The following is a 21,697-nucleotide window of genomic DNA, read 5'->3' as shown; positions in this document are numbered from 1 at the left end:
GTTTAAAATAGTTTATTAGATATGCATCACAATCCAGTTGGCTCTAGTGCTGGAGGATTGGCTGCCTCCTGTTTGTGAATTTGTTTCCATTGATATTTGAATTCCTCTGCTCTTGTTGGGAGGCCTGGCTAGTTGCCCTGCAGTTGAACATCAAGGGATGAAGAAACTGAGGGGAAGTTCAACCTATAGAACCACACTTTACATTATCGAATTGCACTAAACCATTGTTAATTTGGCAGCCTAGTGTAATCTGGCCGAAGGAAAAGTGGTTATAGCAGCAATTGGGATTGGAGATTAAAGGGGAAGATTAGCTATAAATTAAGCTACCTTTCTTTGATTTTGGCATTACTTAATCTTTAGGGAACGTACAAATTGTAGACCTGCCTCTGAAATTATGCACAACTTGCTATCAGTTCCCAGTGGCTCTTGACATGTTAAGGTCACTGGAAAGTCTAATATTTGTTGCCTATCCATAGTTGCCACGATGGTGATCCTTCCTGAGCAATTAATTTTTAGTAACAACTGATTAGTTTGCTAAGCCACTTCAACGGTCACTTAATGGATTGATGTGGGACTGGGGTAATATGTAGGCCAGACTGGATATAAGGATGCCAGGTTTTGTTAAAGGGCAACAGTGAACAAGTTGGGGTTTTATATCAGTCCGACAGCTTCATTGTCACTTTACTGATACCTGCTTATTTATTTCAAGATTTCTAAACTGAATTCAACTGCCAAGTTGAGATTTGAATTTATGTTTATCTGGATTATCAGTTCAGACCACCAGATCATTAGTCGTGCCATAACCACTAAGCTACCAAACTCTCACCTCGGCTACGAGGATGCCTCGCATGAAAAACAAAATGTTGCATTGGTGCAATAAGAAGCCATTTGATCAGACATCTCGTTTTCCTTTTAAGGTGCATCAAGGTTTCATCATTTGGATCTCTCTCACATTTTAGCAAAGACAACAAGGTTGGTATTAAAAAATATATATTCCCAAGTTAACAACAAATTCTCAATCTAAAATTCCATAGAACCATAAAAGTTTGCAGCATGGAAAGAAGCTTTTGGCTTATTGTGTCTATCAACTCTTTTGCCCTGTTTTCTCCCCATGACTCTGTATCTTCCTCGCTATCAAATATTCCTGCTATTAACATATTATGTAGGTAAATATATCTCAGCATGATATGAATACACAAGAGGCATGGGAAACAATAGTTAGGGCAATTAGCAAACGCCTGAGATTGAACTGTGATTTTACTGCTCATGAGCTCAGTTACTCACCAGATACTCACCAGATAATCTAAGTTGAGTTGAGAATCTGCATTTTAAGGTTTCTTGAAGACTACTTTTAACATTCACTGTGTAGAATTTGTGCCTCAGTCAAGGTTCCTGATCCTGATCATTATGGAGTGATCTTTGGCAAGTACGTGTATGGAAATGTTAGATTAGACCAGGATGGGGTTGGTAGTTATGATTTCTCCACCGCATTGGTTAAACTGCAAATGTACTGTTTGGCATCACACATGGAGAAGGACCACTTGGCTAAGGTCCAGGGAGCTATCGGTACCAATGTTACTATATCCAATCACAGGTCAGCATTTTGAAGGGAGGAAAATGGCATTGAACAGCCAGCAACTTGTATTAATAGAAACAAGTGGGTAGCTCTGTATGCTTCACTGGTATTTTGAACTGAGATATCCTCTTGGTTCTTGTTAATGAGCTTAATTGTTCTGACCCTCTTCATTTGGAGCCAGGCTGCAAATTGCAATACATCAAATGAGATGCACAAAGTGCAAGTTAGCTGAAGAAATGGGGCCTGGCCAAAACCTAGGGGATGCACGTCTCAATCCTCCAGCTGTTTTTCTATTTTCTTGTTGTGATTGCTAGCCTTTTAAAAAAAATTTAGAGTACCAAATTTATTTTTTTCCAATTAAGGGGAAATTTAGTCTGGCCAATCCACCTAGCCTGCACATCTTTGGGTTGTGGGGGCGAAACCCACGCAAACATGGGGAGAATGTGCAAACTCCACACAGACAGTGACCCAGAGCCGGGATCGATCCTGGGACCTCGGCGCCGTGAGGCAGCAGGGCTAACCTGCTGCGCCACCGTGCTGCCCTTTGTGATTGCTAGTCTAACCACAGTATGATGCCCTGAATTATAATTCCACCACATTGTGACCCCAAAGTTGATGGGTCCTTCTAATTTTCTTTTTATTTCTACACAGTTCATGTTAAAAGCAATATCTGAATAGCCTTAATACACTGTTTCTCCAATAGTCGAAAGTCAGATACAGATTAGTAATTCGGTCAAACAGGGGCAGCACGGTGGCGCAGTGGTTAGCACTGCTGCCTAGGGCGCTGAGGACCCGGGTTTGAATCCTGGCTCTGGATCACTGTCCGTGTGGAGTTTACACATTCTCCCCGTGTCTGCGTGGGTTTCATCCCCACAGCCCAAAGATGTGCAGGCTAGGTGAATTGGCCACGCTAAATTGCCCCTTAATTGGGAAAAAATAATTGGACACTCTAAATTCATTTTTTTAAAGTAATTTGGTCAAACAGTCCATTCTGATTGTCCTATTTCACTTACCTAGAAACATAAATAAATTCCTTGTTAGCTCAAGAGTTTATATAGCATATAACTGAGCTAAGAAGACTAAGATGTCCCCAGTTTGATTTCTCATATTGGCGAAGTCACTTGATCCCTGGGCTAGGCCAGATTTCCAAACCTGTTCACTATCCATTTGCCCCTACTTGAAGTGCATATCTGTGAACATGGAGTGAAATCAGGATCTAATTTAGCAGTGATGTAAACACAGTTGAACAGCCTGCCAACAAACATTGTTTAATTTCACCAATGATTAATGACTGCTCAGGCAAGCTACCAAAGCCAAAACCTGTGACTATGGAATTGTCCAGCAATCGGTCAATATCTGAAAGAGAAGGGGAGAGTAGATTGCTTAGCAAAAAGAAACCCATTAAGTAAACGTACATGTTCAGCACAGTTATTTACAGAAAAGTTATATGACTTCTCTCCTGATGGTTAGGATAATTAAACTGGTGATTACTTGAAGTAGGCATAAAGTGCTAATCATAGGTCAGCACGGTGGCGCAGTGGTTAGCATTGCTCCTCACGGCACCGAGGTCCCAGGTTCGATCCGGGCTCTGGGTCACTGTCCGTGTGGAGTTTGCACATTCTCCCTGTGTTTGCATGGGTTTCACCCCCACAACCCAAAGATGTGCAGGGTAGGTGGATTGGCCACGCTAAATTGCTCCTTAATTGGAAAAAATTAATTGGGTACCCTAAACGTTAAAGAAAAAAAAAGTGCTAATCATAAACCACCGGTGCCGGTATAAAATATTCTTTTCACTGTCCCTCTGTCAGTTTATTCACTTATGAAACTATGTTGAGTGAAATTGGATAGAGAATTTCTAAACCATCCAGTTGCAATTGTACCAGCTATCACATCAATTGACTGTTCTTAGCATGTATGCCACAACTGTGTGTGTTGATAGGCTGTTTGCATGTACGAGACATTACCAATATTCCCAATGCTGCTGTTGGAGCAACAGCCTGGCTTATTTCTCCTTTCTTGGTGGTGCTGAAGCAAATTGCCATTAGATCCAAGATCAACCAATTGAGCACAGCTACGTATTTTCTAGTTGCTATGCCTTATCCTGTAGATGATTGGAAGAGCAGTGTCACTGTTTCATTGTGTTCTAGTATTTCTTTGTTGAATGCTGTTTAGTTGTGTACATTGTTAAGTTTTTGTATTGATGAAAATAATACTAACTAAAAGGACTAACAATTTTCTTTTTTTCTATCCAGCCTGAAGGTGCTGCTGACCGATGCTTGGATTGTGCTGTGGAGAAATGCTGCCCATATTCTGCCAAGAAACTATATCTAGAAGGTGTCAAGAATGTGAGTAGATTTACAAACATTAGACAGAGTAAATACAAGATACTGAACGACAGTCTTGCTCCTGGTTAAGTTCCCTGCATGCATGTGAGGGAGTGCCTTGGGACATAAAGCAGAGCTTATAACCCTTAACCCTTCTTTAGATTACCCCTCTCCCCTTACCTTATTGAATCAGAGCTACATCTCCCTCTTCAGCTGCCCATTTACACAGGAAACATGGGACTGGATTTTATGGCTCCCTGCTGGTCATGTTTTCGGAGAGGGGAGGCACGTAAAATACGAGTGGTGCCCAGCTGGCCACCCCCAAGCTGTCTGCCATTTAAAAATAAATAATTGAAGGTCCATTGAGCTTGTTACCAAGCCAATTGATTGGAATATTAGGCTGCACACAGTTTAAAACAGTTGGCGTGGGCAGGAAGGGGAGATTGGGCATTCTATTTTCTGAGGCCAAGTTGAAAAAAGGTGGGAAATGAGGGGGCACATCATTCGGGGGGTGGGGGGTGCCCTGTGCGCATTGGGGCAACCCAATCCACCTACCCTGCACATCTTTGGGTTGTGGGGGTGAGACCCACGCAGGCTCGTGGAGAATGTGCAAACTCTACACGGGCTGGGATCGAACCTGGGACCTCGGCGTGTGGGCAGCAGTGCTAACCACTGTGCCACCATGCTGCCCGCTATAACACCTCTCCTAGGCAAAATTGTAGTGAGTGAGTTAAGGCCAGATTCACTGGGGACAAAATATATATTCTTCTGTTTTTCACTTTTCACCTCTCCTCTGCAGATGGTGATTACTGAATTGTGCTGAACAGATTGGGCACAAATTGATTTTGTGTACTTGACCCAAATGACCATTCTTTATGTACGATTCCAAACAGTGAGGGCTAAATTCACCTAGTTCTAGGGTGAGGAACTTGGATGCCAGCGAGGCTTGGAAAATAGGGGTGCGATGTGTTGAGATGAAATTCCGCTACCGGGCAACTTTCCAGGGAAGGATTGGTAATAGGATTGGCCACCCACTCCACAGAGGCTGCCAGCCTGGCATTTCTGATGCCAGCAGAGTGCCTAACACCTGCACTTACAGAGGCTTTTAACTCATTCCATCAGAGCCAAAAGCTTCATGCCCCAATGACAGTGCTGCCAGCAGAAAAGGCTCCACTCATGGCCTAAACTGTCCCTCCACTTCTAAAGGCCTAACAGCTTCAACCATCCTAATTTTACTTTAGCTTTGGAAGCAACCCTTTCAAGGGCTGATATCATTGACATTTTTTTTGTATAAATTTAGAGTATCAATTAAGGGGCAATTTAGCGTGGCCAATCCACCTCGCTTGCACATTTTTGGGTTGTAGGGGCGAAACCCACGCAAACACGGGGAGAATGGGCAAACGCCACACGGACAGTGACCCAGAGCCGGGATCGAACCTGGGACCTTGGCGCCATGAGGCCGCAGTGCTAACCCACTGCGCCATCATGCTGCCCTATCATTGAGAATTTGACAGCCATCGTTGACAAGACAGCAAATGCAGAGGTGGCCAATTAGGCCATTCAAGGAAGATTGCATTGTTGGTCTTGCTGCCAGAAAGTCTGGATTCAGGGGCGACATCCTCCGACCCCCCGCCGGGTCGGAGAATCGCCGGAGGCTGGCGTGAATCCCGCCCCCGCCGGTTGCCGAAGTCTCCGGCACCGGATATTCGGCGGGGGCGGGAATCGCGCCGCGCCGGTTGGCGGGCCCCCCCGCTCGATTCTCCGGCCCGGATGGGCCGAAGTCCCGCCGATAAATTGCCTGTCCCGCCGGCGTAAATTAAACCACCCACCTTACCGGCGGGACAAGGCGGCGTGGGTGGGCTCCGGGGTCCTCGGGGGGGCGGGGGCGATCTGGCCCCGGGGGGTGCCTCCACGGTGGCCTGGCCCGCGATCGGGGCCCACCGATCCGCGGGCGGGCCTGTGCCGTGGGGGCACTCTTTCCCTTCCGCCTCCGCCACGGTCTCCACCATGGCGGAGGTGGAAGAGACTCCCTCCACTGCGCATGCGTGGGAAGGAAACTGTCAGCGGCCGCTGACGCTCCCGCGCATGCGCCGCCCGGAGATGTCATTTCCGCGCCAGCTGACGGGGCAACAAAGGCCGTTTCCACCAGCTGGCGGGCGGAAATTCCTCCGGCATCGGCCTAGCCCCTCAATGTTGGGGCTCGGCCCCCAAAGATGCGGAGCATTCCGCACCTTTGGGGCGGCGCGATGCCCGTCTGATTGGCGCCGTTTTGGGCGCCAGTCGGCGGACATCGCGCCGTTTCCGGAGAATTTCGCCCCAGGATCTCCATTTGGTCCCGATGGAAGCCTATTGTAAAATCCAGTCCTGACTCCTATGTGTTATCTTCTATCACTTCCCGCAACTGATGTGTGAGCATCCAAGCTTTTAAGCAGGAGTCCTTGAATGGTAATCAGGAATAGGCTCCCGGACTGATTTTTTTCTCTTCAGTCTAGATCATAGGACCTTGTGTTACTTACAATGCTCTAGTACCCTCCTGGCTTAGACCAGCTAACTCACCACAGATCGGTAATCAAACTGTAGGACTATCCTAGTCTATGTGCTGCAGTTACATGTCGTGTTCACAAAGAAAGTGGGCGAATTAATATCTACTGAATGGTTAATGTACAATTGTCATAAATTGGAATGATTGTGCTGACCAAAACCCTTCCACAATCTTGATCAAGTGCCTTTTTATCAGCCTTCAGTTTCTTTAACTAGTGTAGCCTGCTAGCAGAAACACAGCTACATGAGTAACCAACAGCAATGCAACAAAAGCACAGGAATAAATCAGTTACCATGGAGAAGGGCTTTGCTTTGTCAGACTAATAGTATAAAGGTCATACAATTAAGGACTCCTTTGTTCAAAGTTTTTACAGGCTACCCAAATGTGGCCATCTGCTCGTTAAACTCTTGCGGGGCCCCCTAATACTGCATGAATGACAAATGGACATTAAAAAAGGAACCTGAATGAGAGAGCAAAAGGCCGGGTTTGAACAGAGCAGCACAAAAGCCCTTGCCTTCTGCCAGGAGAGCAAGGGGTTGCTCATCACGCAGCTGCTGAGCATGACCGATCTGTCTGTGCCAGTATAAGAGGACATCTGGTGAAGATCAGGCAGTCGACAGCGAAGCCTGTCTCTTTAGGACTGCATTGTAGCAGCCTGGCACTATCTCTACCAGGTGGAACACAGTATATAGAAAAAGGACAAACTTGATGGGAAAGAATAGGCCAAAAGGAAACTGTATGATCCAATTAGTAGGGCTCCAAATATTGTTTAAACAGTTTTGTCCCGTTGTGTCAGATAACATACTGAATTAAATCACTTTCAATAGAGGACCAGTGGCCCGGCCAGCTCCCTTTATTCAGCCTTTTCAATATTCACAACAAATAAAACACTACCTTATTTACGCTGGCAGTCAGCATTGGCAGCAGCAAAGAGCGAATGAAGGGGAGCTGCATCTGTCTAAATCCAACCCCTGATAGTCTGTGCAAATGCATCAAATTCTACATTTCGTACGGGGCTGTGCTAGCAAAATGAGCAACCTCATTAGAATATTTAGACTTCTGTTTTGCTGGACAGGGCCTGGATTTTATGGCTTTAGAAGTTGGATTGTTTGGGAACTTGAACAGGTCTCTTAAAAGGAGCAAATGAGTATTTATTTTTAAAACATGTTTTTGTTATGTTGTGTACATTTCATTACGTTTTGGCTCAAGTGTAGTTGGCTTTTCTGGGGCCTTTATTCCTCTTTATGTATCGGGTTTTCTTCATTATTTTTGGTTAAAGTTTGCTTTGGCTTAACACTTTTACAAAAAGATGACCATGGCTATTCCTGTGGGGATTCCAAATCCACTGCACAATTGAATGCGATGATTCCTCGAGATGTTCTGGCCATTCCAATCATTGCCTAGGGACCTGCACCTGAAGTAATTTTTTGAAATAAATTTTCAATTAAGGGGCAATTTAGCATGGCCAATCCACCCACCCTACATATCTTTGTGTTGTGGGGGTGAGACCCACACAGACACGGAGACAATGTGCAAACTCCACATGGACAGTGCCCTGGGACTGGGATCAAACCAGGGTCCTCGGCGCCATGAGGCAGCAGTGCTAACCACTGTGCCACCATGCCACCCATCTGAAGCCGTTGTCGTCCAGTATTCCCCACCTTTGCTTCACAAGGCAGCTTGCCTCAGAGCTGTGTCATCTGAAGTCCAATCTTTATACAACATCTGGATCAGGGATGCCTCTTCTGGCAGAAGAACAAAACTTTCTTACTCCACAAATTTACAAGCTATCACCAGGTACATGTCATTTCGGCCGTCTGCGGTACATACATTTTGGTAAATAATAAATACTTATTTTTCATGCGAGGAGGAAGCATTGTGCTAGATTCTCCGGTGCCCCAGCCAAGTGTTTCTTGGCAGCCCGCCATTTGTTGGCAATGGGATTCTCTGTTCCCGCCACTTGCCAATGGGATTTCCCATTGTAGCCACCTCACGCCGCCGGGAAACCGGGTGGGGTGCGCAGCCAGTGGGAGCAGAGAATCCATGGCGGAGAATTCTGGCCATTACCTAAACAGGATTGCACAGCTTTCACCAGAAGGCAGGGTTCCTTTGAGTACAAAGTATTGTAGATGACACCTACGTGGTCATTAGGGCTTTTCATATCATCCCCATGGTTTTCATGAGCAGAAGGAGTTTACATCGGATTAATGCACACATGGTGTGTGACCACTTGTTCATTGTTGGGTGCACATCCCAGGAAAGAATTGACAGGCTGTGTCTCTTTTCTCTTGAAAAAAGAAGACTACGGTGTGACGTAATAGAGGTATTTAAATTATGAAAGATTTTGATGGAGTGGATACAGAGAGAATGCTCCTCTTGCAGAGAAGGTTATAACTAACCGTCATCAATTTAAGATAGTTACCAAAAAATCCAATCGGAAAATCAAAAGAAACTCCTTTACCCAAAGAGTGGTGAGAACTCACTAGCACAAAGAATGGTGAAGCAAATTCTTTGTTCTTTAAGGCACCTTGACAAATACATGGATAGAATGGGTATAGAGGGATACGGCACCATGAAGTGCTGAGGGTTTTGGCCAAGTTGGTATCATGACCGTTGCTGTTCGTAGTATATATAAATGATTTGGAGGAAAATGTAACTGGTCTGATTAGTAAGTTTGCAGACGACACAAAGGTTGTGGAATTGCGGATAGCGATGAGGACTGTCAGAGGATACAGCAGGATTTAGATCGTTTGGAGACTTGGGCAGAGAGATGGCAGATGGAGTTTAATCCGGACAAATGTGAGGTAATGCATTTTGGAAGGTCTAATACAGGTAGGGAATATACAGCGAATGGTAGATCCCTCAAGAGTACTGACAGTCAGAGAGATCTAGGTGTACAGGTCCACAGGTCACTGAAAGAGGCAACACAGGTGGAGAAGGTAGTCAAGAAGGCATACGGCATGCTAGCCTTCATTGGCCGGGGCATTGAGTATAAAAATTGGCAAGTCATGTTGCAGCTGTATAGAACCTACGTGGTCATTAGGGCTTTTCATATCATCCCCATGGTTTTCAGCGATTTTTCTGTCTCAATCCTCGGCGCCAGTTTCCTCTTCTGTTATATTTCTCTGTTGCCGCAGAGAAAAGGTATGTAGGTGCCCACACTTTCAATTCTTGTGAAACACGATGAGAGGTTTATTAAGAGATGTTGCTCATATAATGAATGATGGTGAACTGCTCAAGCCATTGCAAACACTGTGCTGACGACACAACACATTACCTGGCTCATAACCAGCAAGAATGTATTCCCTAATACATAACATTTATGTATTATGTATTATGTATTAGGCCACACTTGGAGTATAGTGTTCAATTCTGGTCGCCACACTACCAGAAGGATGTGGAGGCTTTAGAGAGGGTGCAGAAGAGATTTACCAGGATGTTGCCTGGTATGGAGGCCATTAGCTATGAGGAGAGGTTGAATAAATTTGGTTTGTTCTCACTGGAACGACAGAGGTTGAGGGGCGACCTGATAGAGGTCTACAAAATTATGAGGGGCATAGATAGAGTGTTCAGAGACTTTTTCCCAGGGTAGAGGGGTCAATTACTAGGGGGCATAGGTTTAAGGTGTGAGGGGCAAGGTTTAGAGGAGATGTACAAGGCAAGTTTTTTTACACAGAGGTGCCTGGAACTCGCTGCCGGAGGTGGTGGTGGAAGCAGGGACGATAGTGACGTTTAAGGGGCATCTTGACAAATACATGAATAGGATGGGAATAGAGGGATACGGACCCCGGAAGTGTAGAAGATTTTAGTTTAGATGGGCAGCATGGGCGGCGCAGGCTTGGCGGGCCGAAGGGCCTGTTCCTGTGCTGCATGTTTCTTTGTTCTTTGTTCTATGACCGGTACAGGCTTTGAGGGCCGAAAGGCCTGATCCTGTGCTGCACGTTTCTTTGTTCTTTGTTCTATGACCGGTACAGGCTTGGAGGGCCGAAAGGCCTGTTCCTGTGCTGTATTGTTCTTTGTTCTTTGTTATAGATACATTTAAGAGGAAATGTTATGTATTAGGGAATACATTCTTGCTGGTTATGAGCCAGGTAATGTGTTGTGTCGTCAGCACAGTGTTTGCAACGGCTTGAGCAGTTCACCATCATTCATTATATGAGCAACATCTCTTAATAAACCTCTCATCGTGTTTCACAAGAATTGAAAGTGTGGGCACCTACATACCTTTTCTCTGCGGCAACAGAGAAATATAACAGAAGAGGAAACTGGCGCCGAGGATTGAGACAGAAAAATCGCTGAAAATTATTTTTGTTGATTGAACGGTGGAGGTGTCAGCAGGAGCAATGGAAGATTTTCGGGACTGGGCTCGCGTGCATACAGACGTGCGTGAAGCACTGCCGGCGATGCTAAAGGTTTTTTAAAAAATGGTTTCTGCTGCACTATGAGTAAGAACACCGACGTTCGGGGAACACTTGCTTGTGTTGAAGTGAGTGGGGTCTGGGCTGCAGGGACCGCGCGTGTGGCGAAGCTAAACAGGCTGCGGGAATGGAGATTTTAAAGTCTGCCGACTCTACACAGGCCACTACTCAGTGGGGGGGGGGGGGGGTTGTCGAACTACAGTCAGGCAAAACAGAAAATAAACTCTAGTTGCTTATAAAAGGCGATCGTTTGGGGACTTCCAGTAGCGGCCAAGGAGTGAGTGGTCGCACATTTAATGGCTCCGCTTGAGGTGGAATTGCTTGGTCCTTTTCACCCGATGTAGGGAGGCTTTGGTGGTGCAAAGTGCATGAACATTGAGAGATAAGAATTCTACTTCCGTGGGGCAGGTATATGGCTTTTTGAACGATGAATGTAAAGAACAAGGGACAGCAGTCTGACAGGGAGGACTTTCGAAGTGCGACAGCGGGGTAAGTGGCGGAGGGTTCTGGGGCGTTGTTGTTTGCCCAGTTGTCTACCGAGCAATTGGTGGATTTTTTGAATGCCACTTTCCAGCAGCAGACGGAAGAGGCCTTGGAGACCAGACTAAGGTGGCGGGTGGCAATTGAGAGAATGGAGCAAAGGCTGGAGGCGCAGAGTTTGGCACTCCAGAAGGCGGAGGAGTTGGTAGCGGATCATAAGGACTTGTTGGCCTCATTGGAGGCAGAGAAGGTGCTCGTCGTGGAGGGCCAGAAGCGGCTGAGGAAAAAGGTGGAGGACCTGCCGAATTGCTCCAGGAGGCAGAATCTCTGCATTGTCGGGCTGCCTGAAGGGATTGAGGGAACACAGGCCACAAAGTATGTGGCAAATCTGATTGAGAAGCTGCTGGGGGAGGAGGTCTTTGACCAACCCCTGAAGTGGATTGGGTGCATAGGGCGGTGAGGAGGAGCCAAAGGCAGGGGAACATCCAAGGGTGATGGTGGTGCGGTTTCATCATTTTCTAGACAAAGAGAAGGTTCTGCGGTGAACGAAGGAGACAAGAGAATGTACCTGCGAAGGAAACATGGTGCATTTCTACCAGGACTTGTGTATCAGTTTGCCAAGTGGCTGTCTGGATTCAACAGGGTCAAGGCAGCCCTCTACAAGAAAGAGTGAAGTTTGGGATGCTGTATCCTGCTCATCGGTGGGTCACACACCAGAACCAGGAATTCTAGTTTGATATGCCAGAGAGAGAGAGTAATTTTCTGAGACCATAGACTGGGAGGCTTGTAAGGACGCTGAACTTTGGAGATGCCTGTATGGGGAATGCAGGTGTGTATGCTGGGTGGATTGTGGTATTTACTATGTGTGGGTGTGGATTGGGTAAGTGCGGTCAACTGTTTTGGGGGCAAAACGGTAGCACAAGTGGATAGCACTGTGGCTTCACAGCGCCAGGGTCCCAGGTTCGATTCCCCGCTGGGTCACTGTCTGTACGGAGTCTGCACGTTCTCCCCGTGTCTGCGTGGGTTTCTCCGGGTGCTCCGGTTTCCTCCCACAGTCCAAAGACGTGCAGGTTAGGTGGATTGGCCATGATAAATTGCCCTTAGTGTCCAAAAAGGTTAGGAGGGGTTATTGGGTTATGGGGATAGGGTGGAAGTGAGGGCTTAATGTGGGTCGTGCAGACTCGATGGGCCGAATGGCCTCCTTCTGCACTGTATGTTCTATGTTCAAAGCGGGTGAGGGGTGGTAGAAGGGGGGATAGGCGGTTGCCTCGAGTGGAGGCCCCCATGCTAGCAGGTAGGCTAGTTAAAAGCAGTGCAGTGAGGGGACGATCCATGGAGGGTGTGGAGGAGGTGGGGAGGGAGAAGAAGAAGAGAATTTAATACGGTGTTGGACCCTAGGCTGGACCGATCATGCCCCAGGCCCCTGACAAAGGAGCGATTGGGGTTTATAGAACGTGTGGGAGAGGAAGGCTCATGGTGATTTGAGAGGCCAAGGCAAAGACATTTTTGTACTTCTTGCACGTCCACTGGGCATTCCTGGATTTACTTCTTTGTCATGGACAAGACCCCGTTGGCGGGGGTGATCGGATCGGAGTATTCGGCGATCGTGGTGGCTGACCATGTGCTGCATTGGATAGATTTGCGGGTGGGAAAGAGAGTCCCCAATGGCCGCAGTGGAGGTTGGATGTGGGGCTATTGGCGGGTAAGGAGGTTTGCTAAAACAAGGGGGGCTATCCAGAATTATGTGGAGCAGAATAAAATGGGGGAGGTTTCTGCCTCCACATCGTTGGAGGCACTGAAAGCAGTGGTAAGTGGAGAGTTTATCTCGATCCGGGCGCACAAGGAGCGGTCTGAGAGGTTCAGGTTGCTGGAGGCCATTTTGAAGGTTGGCCAGAGGTCTTCGGCAACACCTGAGGAGGTGCTGTTGAGGGAGAGATAGAAGTTCCAGATAGAGTTTGGGCTTGTGTCCACGGGAAAGGCAGTGGGGCAACTGCGCAGGGCCAGGCGGGCAGTATATGAATATGGGGAGAAAGCCAGCAGGATGCTTGCGCATCAGTTGAGGAGGCAGGCGGTGGCGATGGAAATTGTGAGGACGAGAAATGGCTGGGGTACAGTGGTAACAGATCCAGAGGAGGTGAATGGGATGTTTGAGGCATTTTACCTGAAATTGTATAGCTTGGAGCCTCTGGTAGCGGAAGAGGGTATGAGGCGGTTTGTGGATGGGCTGGAGTTCCCAAGAATGGCGGAGGCAAAGGTGCAGGTTTTCCTTCACAGCTGCCGGCAGGCTGAACTGATTCTGGATAATTCACTTTTCTAGTAGAGTTTGTCGTGTTGGGTGTTCTGATGCACAAATGATCCAACGCGGCTGTAGATGGTACAACTCTGTTTTATTGTCTAAACTACTGTAACATTTAACTACTGGCTTGGGTACGTGCTTCACCAGTTAACCTGTGGACCCAGCCCTATCACTATCTTGGTGAGACACTCAGCACATGGTGTATGTCTGAGTGGCGCGCTATGAGCTCTGTGCTCTGAGCTATCTCCTGGCAGAATGAGCGGGAACTGTGGTGTTCCCTGTTTTATAGTGCGTGTGCTCTCACTGGTGATTGGCTGCGATGTTATGTGTGTGCTGGTTGATCCAACTGCCTGTCCATCAGTGCGTGTGTGATTGCACCATAATATGATAATGTGGATATCATGACAGAGTTGACTTACACGATGGGGTAGGCACGCAGAGATGAATCAGTCCTTGTAGGCGATGGTACAAAAGCTCTCACAGAAACAGTGTAGATAGGATCAGACATTGAAAGCTGGACAGAGCCCCTTTTCTGTGCTGCTGCCTAGAAGATGGAAAAATGGCAGACTGGACTTCGATGCTTCACAAAACACCAGCTTGTGGGAACATGCCACATGACTCACCGCTCCATTTTGGATTTGACAATGGGTGTGTATGGTCTCTTCAGAGAGAACAAGGTGTCAGTTCCTACAAAACTGCCATATCAGTTCTTACTTTTTAAGCGTCATAGACAGATATAGCTTCAACTATTTTTAAAGGGTCTTTGTCCAGTTTTGAAAATGTTAGAAATTTGCCATGAGGCGGTATCTCTATAAGAGGATCACTGTGGTATGACACCATAGCACCTGTTGACTGATCCTCTGCTGTCACACCCACCTTCAAGGAAAGGTTGTCCTTCAGCACCAACACAGACATAGTGGACTGAATTCTCTGCCTTGCACCACCAGTTGGAGAGTTCGCGGTGAGGCGGAGAATCCAGCAAGTGGGAAAAAACTGGATCCGTGCCGGGCCCTGATCCGTTTCCGATGCTCTCGCGCAGGTTCAAGGTTCAGGTGGTGGTGCAGGTTCAAGGTTCACACCCACAAGCCAGTGGGGAATGCAAATGGGTCATTAAGACCATATTCTCTGTGCGGGGAATCATGTGGGTGAGGATTACTATAGGTATGGACAAACGTGTACCTGATACGGTGGGCCAAGGGGGTAACTCTTTAAGGGAATTACCCCCAATGTTCATCTGAGGGCCACCCTCCACTCCCACAATGCAAGACCTGCCTACCCCACCCCTACCAGAGCTCCCCACTGCCCCTCAAGACCCCCAAATAAAAGAGACCCCCTGCCACAGACGCTTCCCACCTGAAAAGAGCCTCCTGTCAGGAAGCCCCTGAAGAAAAGGGGCTCCTGTTTGGAATCTAGAGAGCAGTCAAGACAGAGGCAGTGAAAACAATTACTGTTGTAAGACTCAACTGGGCAATACACCTGCTGGCTCAGGTGTAGGAAGCACTACATGTCAATTCTTGGAAAGAAACTAGACAGCTGTGTTTAAACACCCACAGATCCTTGAGCTGCAAACCATCATTCATTTCCCTTACTAGGCTGTGATTGACAGCTTCCACACACACATAACTGTCATTTTTGCTCCATTTATCTCCCTTCACACTTGAGTAACTCTGAAGTGCCATGGATGGCGTCAACCTTAGTGTTGTTGCAATGGCACTCATCTAATTGAATGGTGAATTTTCCATCAAATTTCGAGGGATCAGGAGGTTAGCAGGGTACCAACCTCTGACCTTTTGTAGCATTGTTCGTGCATTTAAGCTTCTGGTCAATGGCAATCGCTAATATGTTGATAGTGGGGACATGTGACAGTGGTTCTGTTGATAGGCAGGAGGAAATGTCTGATAAGGGTTCTGCTTGTTTTTATTTTCTTGAGCAGGGTATTAAAGGTTGGCCTATCTCCGTGATCTGTGAAGGGTCCGTTGTTGACATTGAATCGGTTACGAAGGCACTTCGTGAAGGTCCATATGGGAGATGTGTTTACGAATGCGATAATGATGTTGTCACCCATCAGGTAATAATATTTATGAATTCTTATTAAGTTCTAGCTTTGTTTTAAGTTTTATAAATAAGCAGTGCAATAATATAAGCTGTAGAAAAAGACCTATGAATACTCTTTCTGTGCATTCTATAGTGCATAAACACTTGGAATTGTAGAAGTCTTAACAGACTATTACACCTGTACCAGTGCTGATTCCAAGCTGCAACTAGATATTCTCAGCATTCTTCTGTCTTTTTTATCCTTTAATATTTACTTCATCAAGGGCAGCACGGTGGTGCAAGTGGTTAGCACTGCTGCCTCACAGCGCCGAGGTCCCAGGTTCGAGCCCGGCTCTTGGTCACTGTCAGTGTGGAGTTTGCACATTCTCCCCGTGTTTGCGTGGGTTTCGCCCCCACAACCCAAAAGATGTGCAGGATAGGTGGATTGGCCATGCTAAATTGCCCCTTAATTGGAAACAAAATGCATTGGATACTCTAAGTTTACTTCAGCAAATGTTTTTTATAATTCCATTTTGAATAATTATGATACAATCGACTTCAGTACGTTCAGCTTCAATTATAATAATGCATTTCATTAACTTTACCACAGTCCTGATTCAGGATGATGTATTATAACAGTACAATATAGATACTATCATGTAAAGTTGTTTAATAAATTTTTCCATCATGTTGATTATTGCATTTAAATGTTTTGTAATGGGACAATAGGTCGATATTATGATACACAAGTGCTGCTGGAAGGAACTAAAATCTAGCTACAGGCTGGAAACCACTTTGGTCCCTTTTTGAACCTGAAAGTTACTAAGTTCTCACTAAGTGAATTTTTTTGGCAGGTTGTCAATATGGAGTTTGAGAAAGGAGTGACAGCAGCTTTTACTATGGTGGCCTTCACTGAAAAGCTGGCCACTAGGAAAATGACAATTTATGGAACTGAGGTAAGAGAGAAGCAAAAAGAGACTGAATGGGCTCTTACTGGGATGTGTTGTTTTGTGTTCGGTGCTGTAATCCGATGAACTGAAGTTGGAGGGTAAAATTAGGTGGATTTGACTCCTGGGTTGCAAACCAGAGGAATGTGTCAGCTGAACACCTGACTGTCTTAAGTTTAAAAAAAAATAAAAATTTAGAGTACCCAATTAATTTTTTCCAATTAAGGGACAATTTAGCATGGCCAATCCACCTACCCTGCACATCTTTTGGGTTGTGGGGGCGAAATCCACACAAACACGGGGAGAATGTGCAAAGTCTACACGGACAGTAACCCAGAGCCGGGATCGAACCTGGGACCTCGGTGCCGTGAGACAGCAGTGCTAACCACTGCGTCACCGTGCTGCCCTGACTGTCTTAAGTCTTAAGAGACAATCATGATTTGGTGTCGGTAGTCTCATTTCACCGTGGCACAAGAACCTCAGACCCCGAATAGCCGTTTCCCACCATTATCTTTAATCTTAAGCGTAAACAACACAACCTCCAAAGTACCAATGGAATCACAGACCTCTGAAAATATTGGTCTATAAACCTATGTATGATCCAATGCCTCTTCTTGTGTAAACTAAAGATGAGAGCTGTGCTGCATGTTTTCACTGCTCTGAATTAGTGGGTAGAAATTGGAGCTTATAAGCATAAAATGGATACAAGGGCCAATTTTGGAGACCAATGTCCTTTGCCTAAGTCATACATGCTAGACATCTGACATGATAGTCAGTTGGGCCATTTTTCAAACATTGGGATCGACCATCTAAAACAGATGTTAGTTCCCTCTGTTAATACATATATGGCCCAATGCAAGTACTAGCCCGCACACTGGGAAATTGGATAGAAAAAGTATAAAAACTGAGCCTGTGGCAGAAGTAGCGACTGCCAACCAAAAACTGAGTTTAAAAAAAAGTTATTCTTTAAACATACCTTTGTATCAGAAGGAGCTGAAATATTCCTCCACACCACAGTATCCTGATGTGTCCCCCCCCTCCACCCTCCACCTTCCAACATTACCATTCCCCTCCCCACCCCAGGATTTATCTTTAGACAGCCGACAAAAAGGTAAGTGGCTTAAAATTCACCTTTCTAAAATGGGCGAGCTGCACTTGGAGATGTGACAGGCACAAAAATGTTAACCAGGCCCAAGATGCAATTCTGGTCCAATCTTGAGCTGGTCTCGGGCTTTCCAGTTGGGGGGGTGTGCTCATTGTATGGTACCCATTTTAGTGGTTATGTTACTGGGCCAGTATTCCAGAGGCCATCACGAACAATCCAGAACCATGTGTGAAATTCTCCCTCTACGGCGTGATGTCCGCCGACTGGCGCCAAAAACGGCGCCAATCAGACGGGCATCGCGCCGGCCCAAAGGTGCGGAATGCTCCGCATCTTTGGGGGCCGAGCCCCAACATTGAGGGGCTAGGCCGGCGCCGGAGGGATTTCCGCCCCGCCAGCTGGCGGAAATGGCGTTTGTTGCCCCGCCAGCTGGCGGAAATGGCGTTTGTTGCCCCGCCAGCTGGCGCGGAAATGCGGCGCATGCGCGGGAGCGTCAGCGGCCGCCAACAGTTTCCCGCGCATGCGCAGTGAGGAGAGTCACTTCCTCCTCCGCCATGGTGGAGACCGTGGCGGAGGCGGAAGGGAAAGAGTGCCCCCACGGCACAGGCCCGCCCGCGGATTGGTGGGCCCCGATCGCGGGCCAGGCCACCGTGGGGGCACCCCCCGGGGTCAGATCGCCCCGCGCCCCCCCCAGGACCCCGGAGCCCGCCCATGCCGCCTGGTCCCGCCGGTAAATACCAGCTTTGATTTACGCCGGCGGGACAGGCAATTTCTGGGCGGGACTTCGGCCCATCTGGGCCGGAGAATTGAGCGGGGGGTCCCGCCAACCGGCGCAACCCAATTCCCGCCCCCGCCCAATCTCCGGTACCGGAGACTTCGGCGGGGGCGGGGGCGGGATTCACGGCGGCCAACGGCCATTCTCCGACCCGGCGGGGGGTCGGAGAATGACGCCCCTTAAGTTCAAAATCTCACCACAACATAACTATAAGGTTCATGGTGGAAGATATAGGAGGGATGTCAGAGGTAGGTTCTTTACTCAGAAAATGGTTGGGGCGTGGAACGCACTCCCAGCTATGGTAGTGGAGTCGGATACTTTAGGAACTTTCAAGCGATTATTGGATAGGCATATGGAGTGCACTAGAATGATTGGGAGTAGGTTGATTTGATCTTAGTTTCAGACTAGTTCGGCACAACATCGTGGGCCGAAGGGCCTGTACTGTGCTGTACAGTTCTATGTTTTATATATCATTTGTGGAATTTAAATTTGATTAAAATAAATCTGCAATAAAAAGCTAGTGTTACTAATGGAGACCATGAATACCACATTTTCATAAAAATACATCTAGCTCACTAATGACCTTTAAGAAAGCAAATCTGCTGTCCTTGCCTAGCCTATATCTGACTCCAAACTCGCAGCATTGTAACTGAGTAATGACTGCCCTCCGAAATGGGCCGGTAAGTCAGAAATGTCTACATCCCATGATGGAATATTAAAGAATTATTATCTTGTTTAATATGTTGATACTGCATTATGTGTGCATTATTTTTTTTAATGTAGTAACCCTTTTAAAACAAATAAGTTAACACTTGTGTGTAAAAATAACACACAGGAATGTAGCATATGAGCAGCTTGAGTTTGATGGGCAAAGTTCATTAATCAGAAGTTCTACCTGTAGTTCCTTCAGCATTGTGCTTGTTGAGTTTGAGACAAGACATTGCACACATTGAATAAAAGACAAGACCATGCAGGGACTATGCTGATATATATCCGTGTAATATGGTGTATGATTTCACTCAGTTTTTAGAGGTTTTCTTTGTGTAGTTTTGAAGTTAACAACAGGTGGTTTATTTGTCTCACCTGTGTGGTGTCAGGTTGCACTCGGAGTTGTTTCATTGGTTCTGTGAACGAAGTGCTGATTGGTGAAACATGGCTTGATGGGTTACGTGTCAGATGTTCTTTTGAGCTGTCACTGTTCTATTTTTTTCACACTGGCAGAGCTTTGTTATATACCTTTGTCAGCTGCCTTTTATTAAAATTTCATTCATTGTATGTTTTGACATGAAATTTCATGCAATTACAGCCTGTTTCACACACAGGGTGAAGCTGATATGCTAACACCAACATAAATATGCATGCACCTTTATACTCATTAAAAACTTTGCATTGATAGGCATCTTTGTTTATAATATTATTTAGCTTTTTATTTTTTCCAATTTTCTTTTTCCTCTTCCCATTTCTCTTGAAGGTGCTCAACCTGCTGCAATACGATTCTTCAAGTACGAAGCACATTTTTTTACCTTGCATTTTTTCTCCATATGTTAGGTGGAAGAGTACGTCACACAGCTGTGGCACTATAGAGGCAACCCAGCCAAGTCCAATGCTGGCTTCATTTAATATCCACACAATTTACAGCAGAAGTCGTTAGGTGTTCACAAGCCGTGGTTGCAATTCTTCAAAAAATAAAGCAGTCCATGCATGCAGCCAAAAAAGACTTGACTGATATCCAGGCTTGAATTGAGAAGTGGCAAGTAACAGTTGTGCCACCAAAGTGCTGTACAAAAGACTAGCTCCAATAAGAGAGAGTGTAACCACCTCCCCTTGACATTCAATAACATGGCCTTTGCTGAGTCTCCCAGTCCCTTGGCGGTCACCCTTAACCAGAAACTGAACTGGACCAGCCAATTAAGTAGCGAGGCACTTATCCACGCAGTCCATTGTTACCTGAAGAAGTGCTACTGCACCCTCAATGGCCCTGGACAAGTTCCCTTGCATTTCTCTTCTCTGGTGACGGAGTTGGTCTTTTACAAAGTAATAATAATAATCTTTATTGTCACAATATAGGCTTACATTAACACTGCAACTCCGCGTCGCCTCATTCCAGCGCCTGTTCGGGCACACGGAGGGAGAATTCAGAATGCCCAAATTACCTATCAGGACATCTTTAGGGACTTGTGATGGAAACTGGAGCACCCGGAGGAAACACTTGCAGACACAAGGCGAACGTGCAGATTCCACACAGACAGTGACCCAGCTGGGAATCGAACCAGGGGCCCTGGCGCTGTGAAGGAACAGTGCTAACCACTGTGCTACCGTGCTGCCCATAAAAGCCATTCATTGCTCCATCTGAGCTTTTCCCTCAGATGCCGATCCTTCTCCTGCTGCTGCCATTTTATCGGACTTTGCCACACCTCGAGTTCCCTCCACTTTTTGGGCTGGGTTTCTGCTGGGTCCGATAGGTTACTGGCATAACAGTCTCGGGGAGTGCTCTGTCTCCTGCAACATTTGCTCCCTTTTTTACCTCAGAGGTGACCTGTTATCGGGGTTTAAAGTGCCGAAACTGTTCACACATACACTGAGGCATTGATGATGGTGGCTGCAAGCAGCCCTGTCTTGGTAATGGCTCTCATCGAGATGGGAAGATGGAGGCCCCATCACCGGTTGGTGGAGGACCATGAGGAGAGAGGACCTAAGAATCAAAAGTACCCAATTTGTTTTTTTCCAATTAAGGGCCAATTTAGTGTGGCAAATCCACCTACCGTGCACACACATCATTGGGTTGTGGGGTGAGACCCATACAAACACGGGGAGAATGTGCAAACTTCACATGGACAGTGACTCGGGGCCGGGATCGAACCTGGGTCCTTGACGCCGTGAGGCAGCAGTGCTAATAACTGCGCCACCGTGCCGCGGCAAGGCCTCTATAAGGTCAAGAGGCTGATGAATGTGGACTGGGACAGCGGGCACTGAACCAACTATGGGTGTTTTGCCAGCTGTGCCTTTGTCTAGAGATGAGTGAATCGCAATGCTCTTGTATGTCCCAGGGTATGATTGCTCATGTCTGCGAGCTTCCCCAGTATGAGTTGCAGCCCTAAGGACTCTGGAGGAGTAACGCAGAGCTCCTTGTCTGCAATGGGTGAATGCCTGTCTGGATGCTGTTGAAGTATAGCGCCAGAACCTTCGACTCCATGAGATAATGA

The 21,697-nt window shown here is 46.8% G+C and overlaps 1 protein-coding gene across 3 annotated transcripts in view; it reads left to right on the top strand.

Moving 5' to 3' along the window:
- The window catches only part of LOC140392656 (putative oxidoreductase YteT), a 378,465-nt gene that overhangs the window by 227,990 nt on the left and 128,778 nt on the right, over window positions 1–21,697 (top strand). For all 3 annotated transcript variants that reach the window (XM_072478137.1, XM_072478135.1, XM_072478136.1), the window contains 4 exons: window positions 918–972; window positions 3,829–3,921; window positions 15,570–15,704; window positions 16,525–16,626. In XM_072478137.1, the coding sequence (XP_072334238.1) occupies window positions 918–972; window positions 3,829–3,921; window positions 15,570–15,704; window positions 16,525–16,626 (385 nt within the window). The remainder of the gene's footprint in view (window positions 1–917; window positions 973–3,828; window positions 3,922–15,569; window positions 15,705–16,524; window positions 16,627–21,697) is intronic.

This window comes from Scyliorhinus torazame, chromosome 16 (genome assembly GCF_047496885.1).
Source record: "Scyliorhinus torazame isolate Kashiwa2021f chromosome 16, sScyTor2.1, whole genome shotgun sequence".
Classification (NCBI taxonomy): domain Eukaryota; kingdom Metazoa; phylum Chordata; class Chondrichthyes; order Carcharhiniformes; family Scyliorhinidae; genus Scyliorhinus; species Scyliorhinus torazame.
The sequence above is the reverse complement of the archived record's forward strand: the minus strand, read 5'-3'. Positions and strand labels throughout refer to the sequence as shown.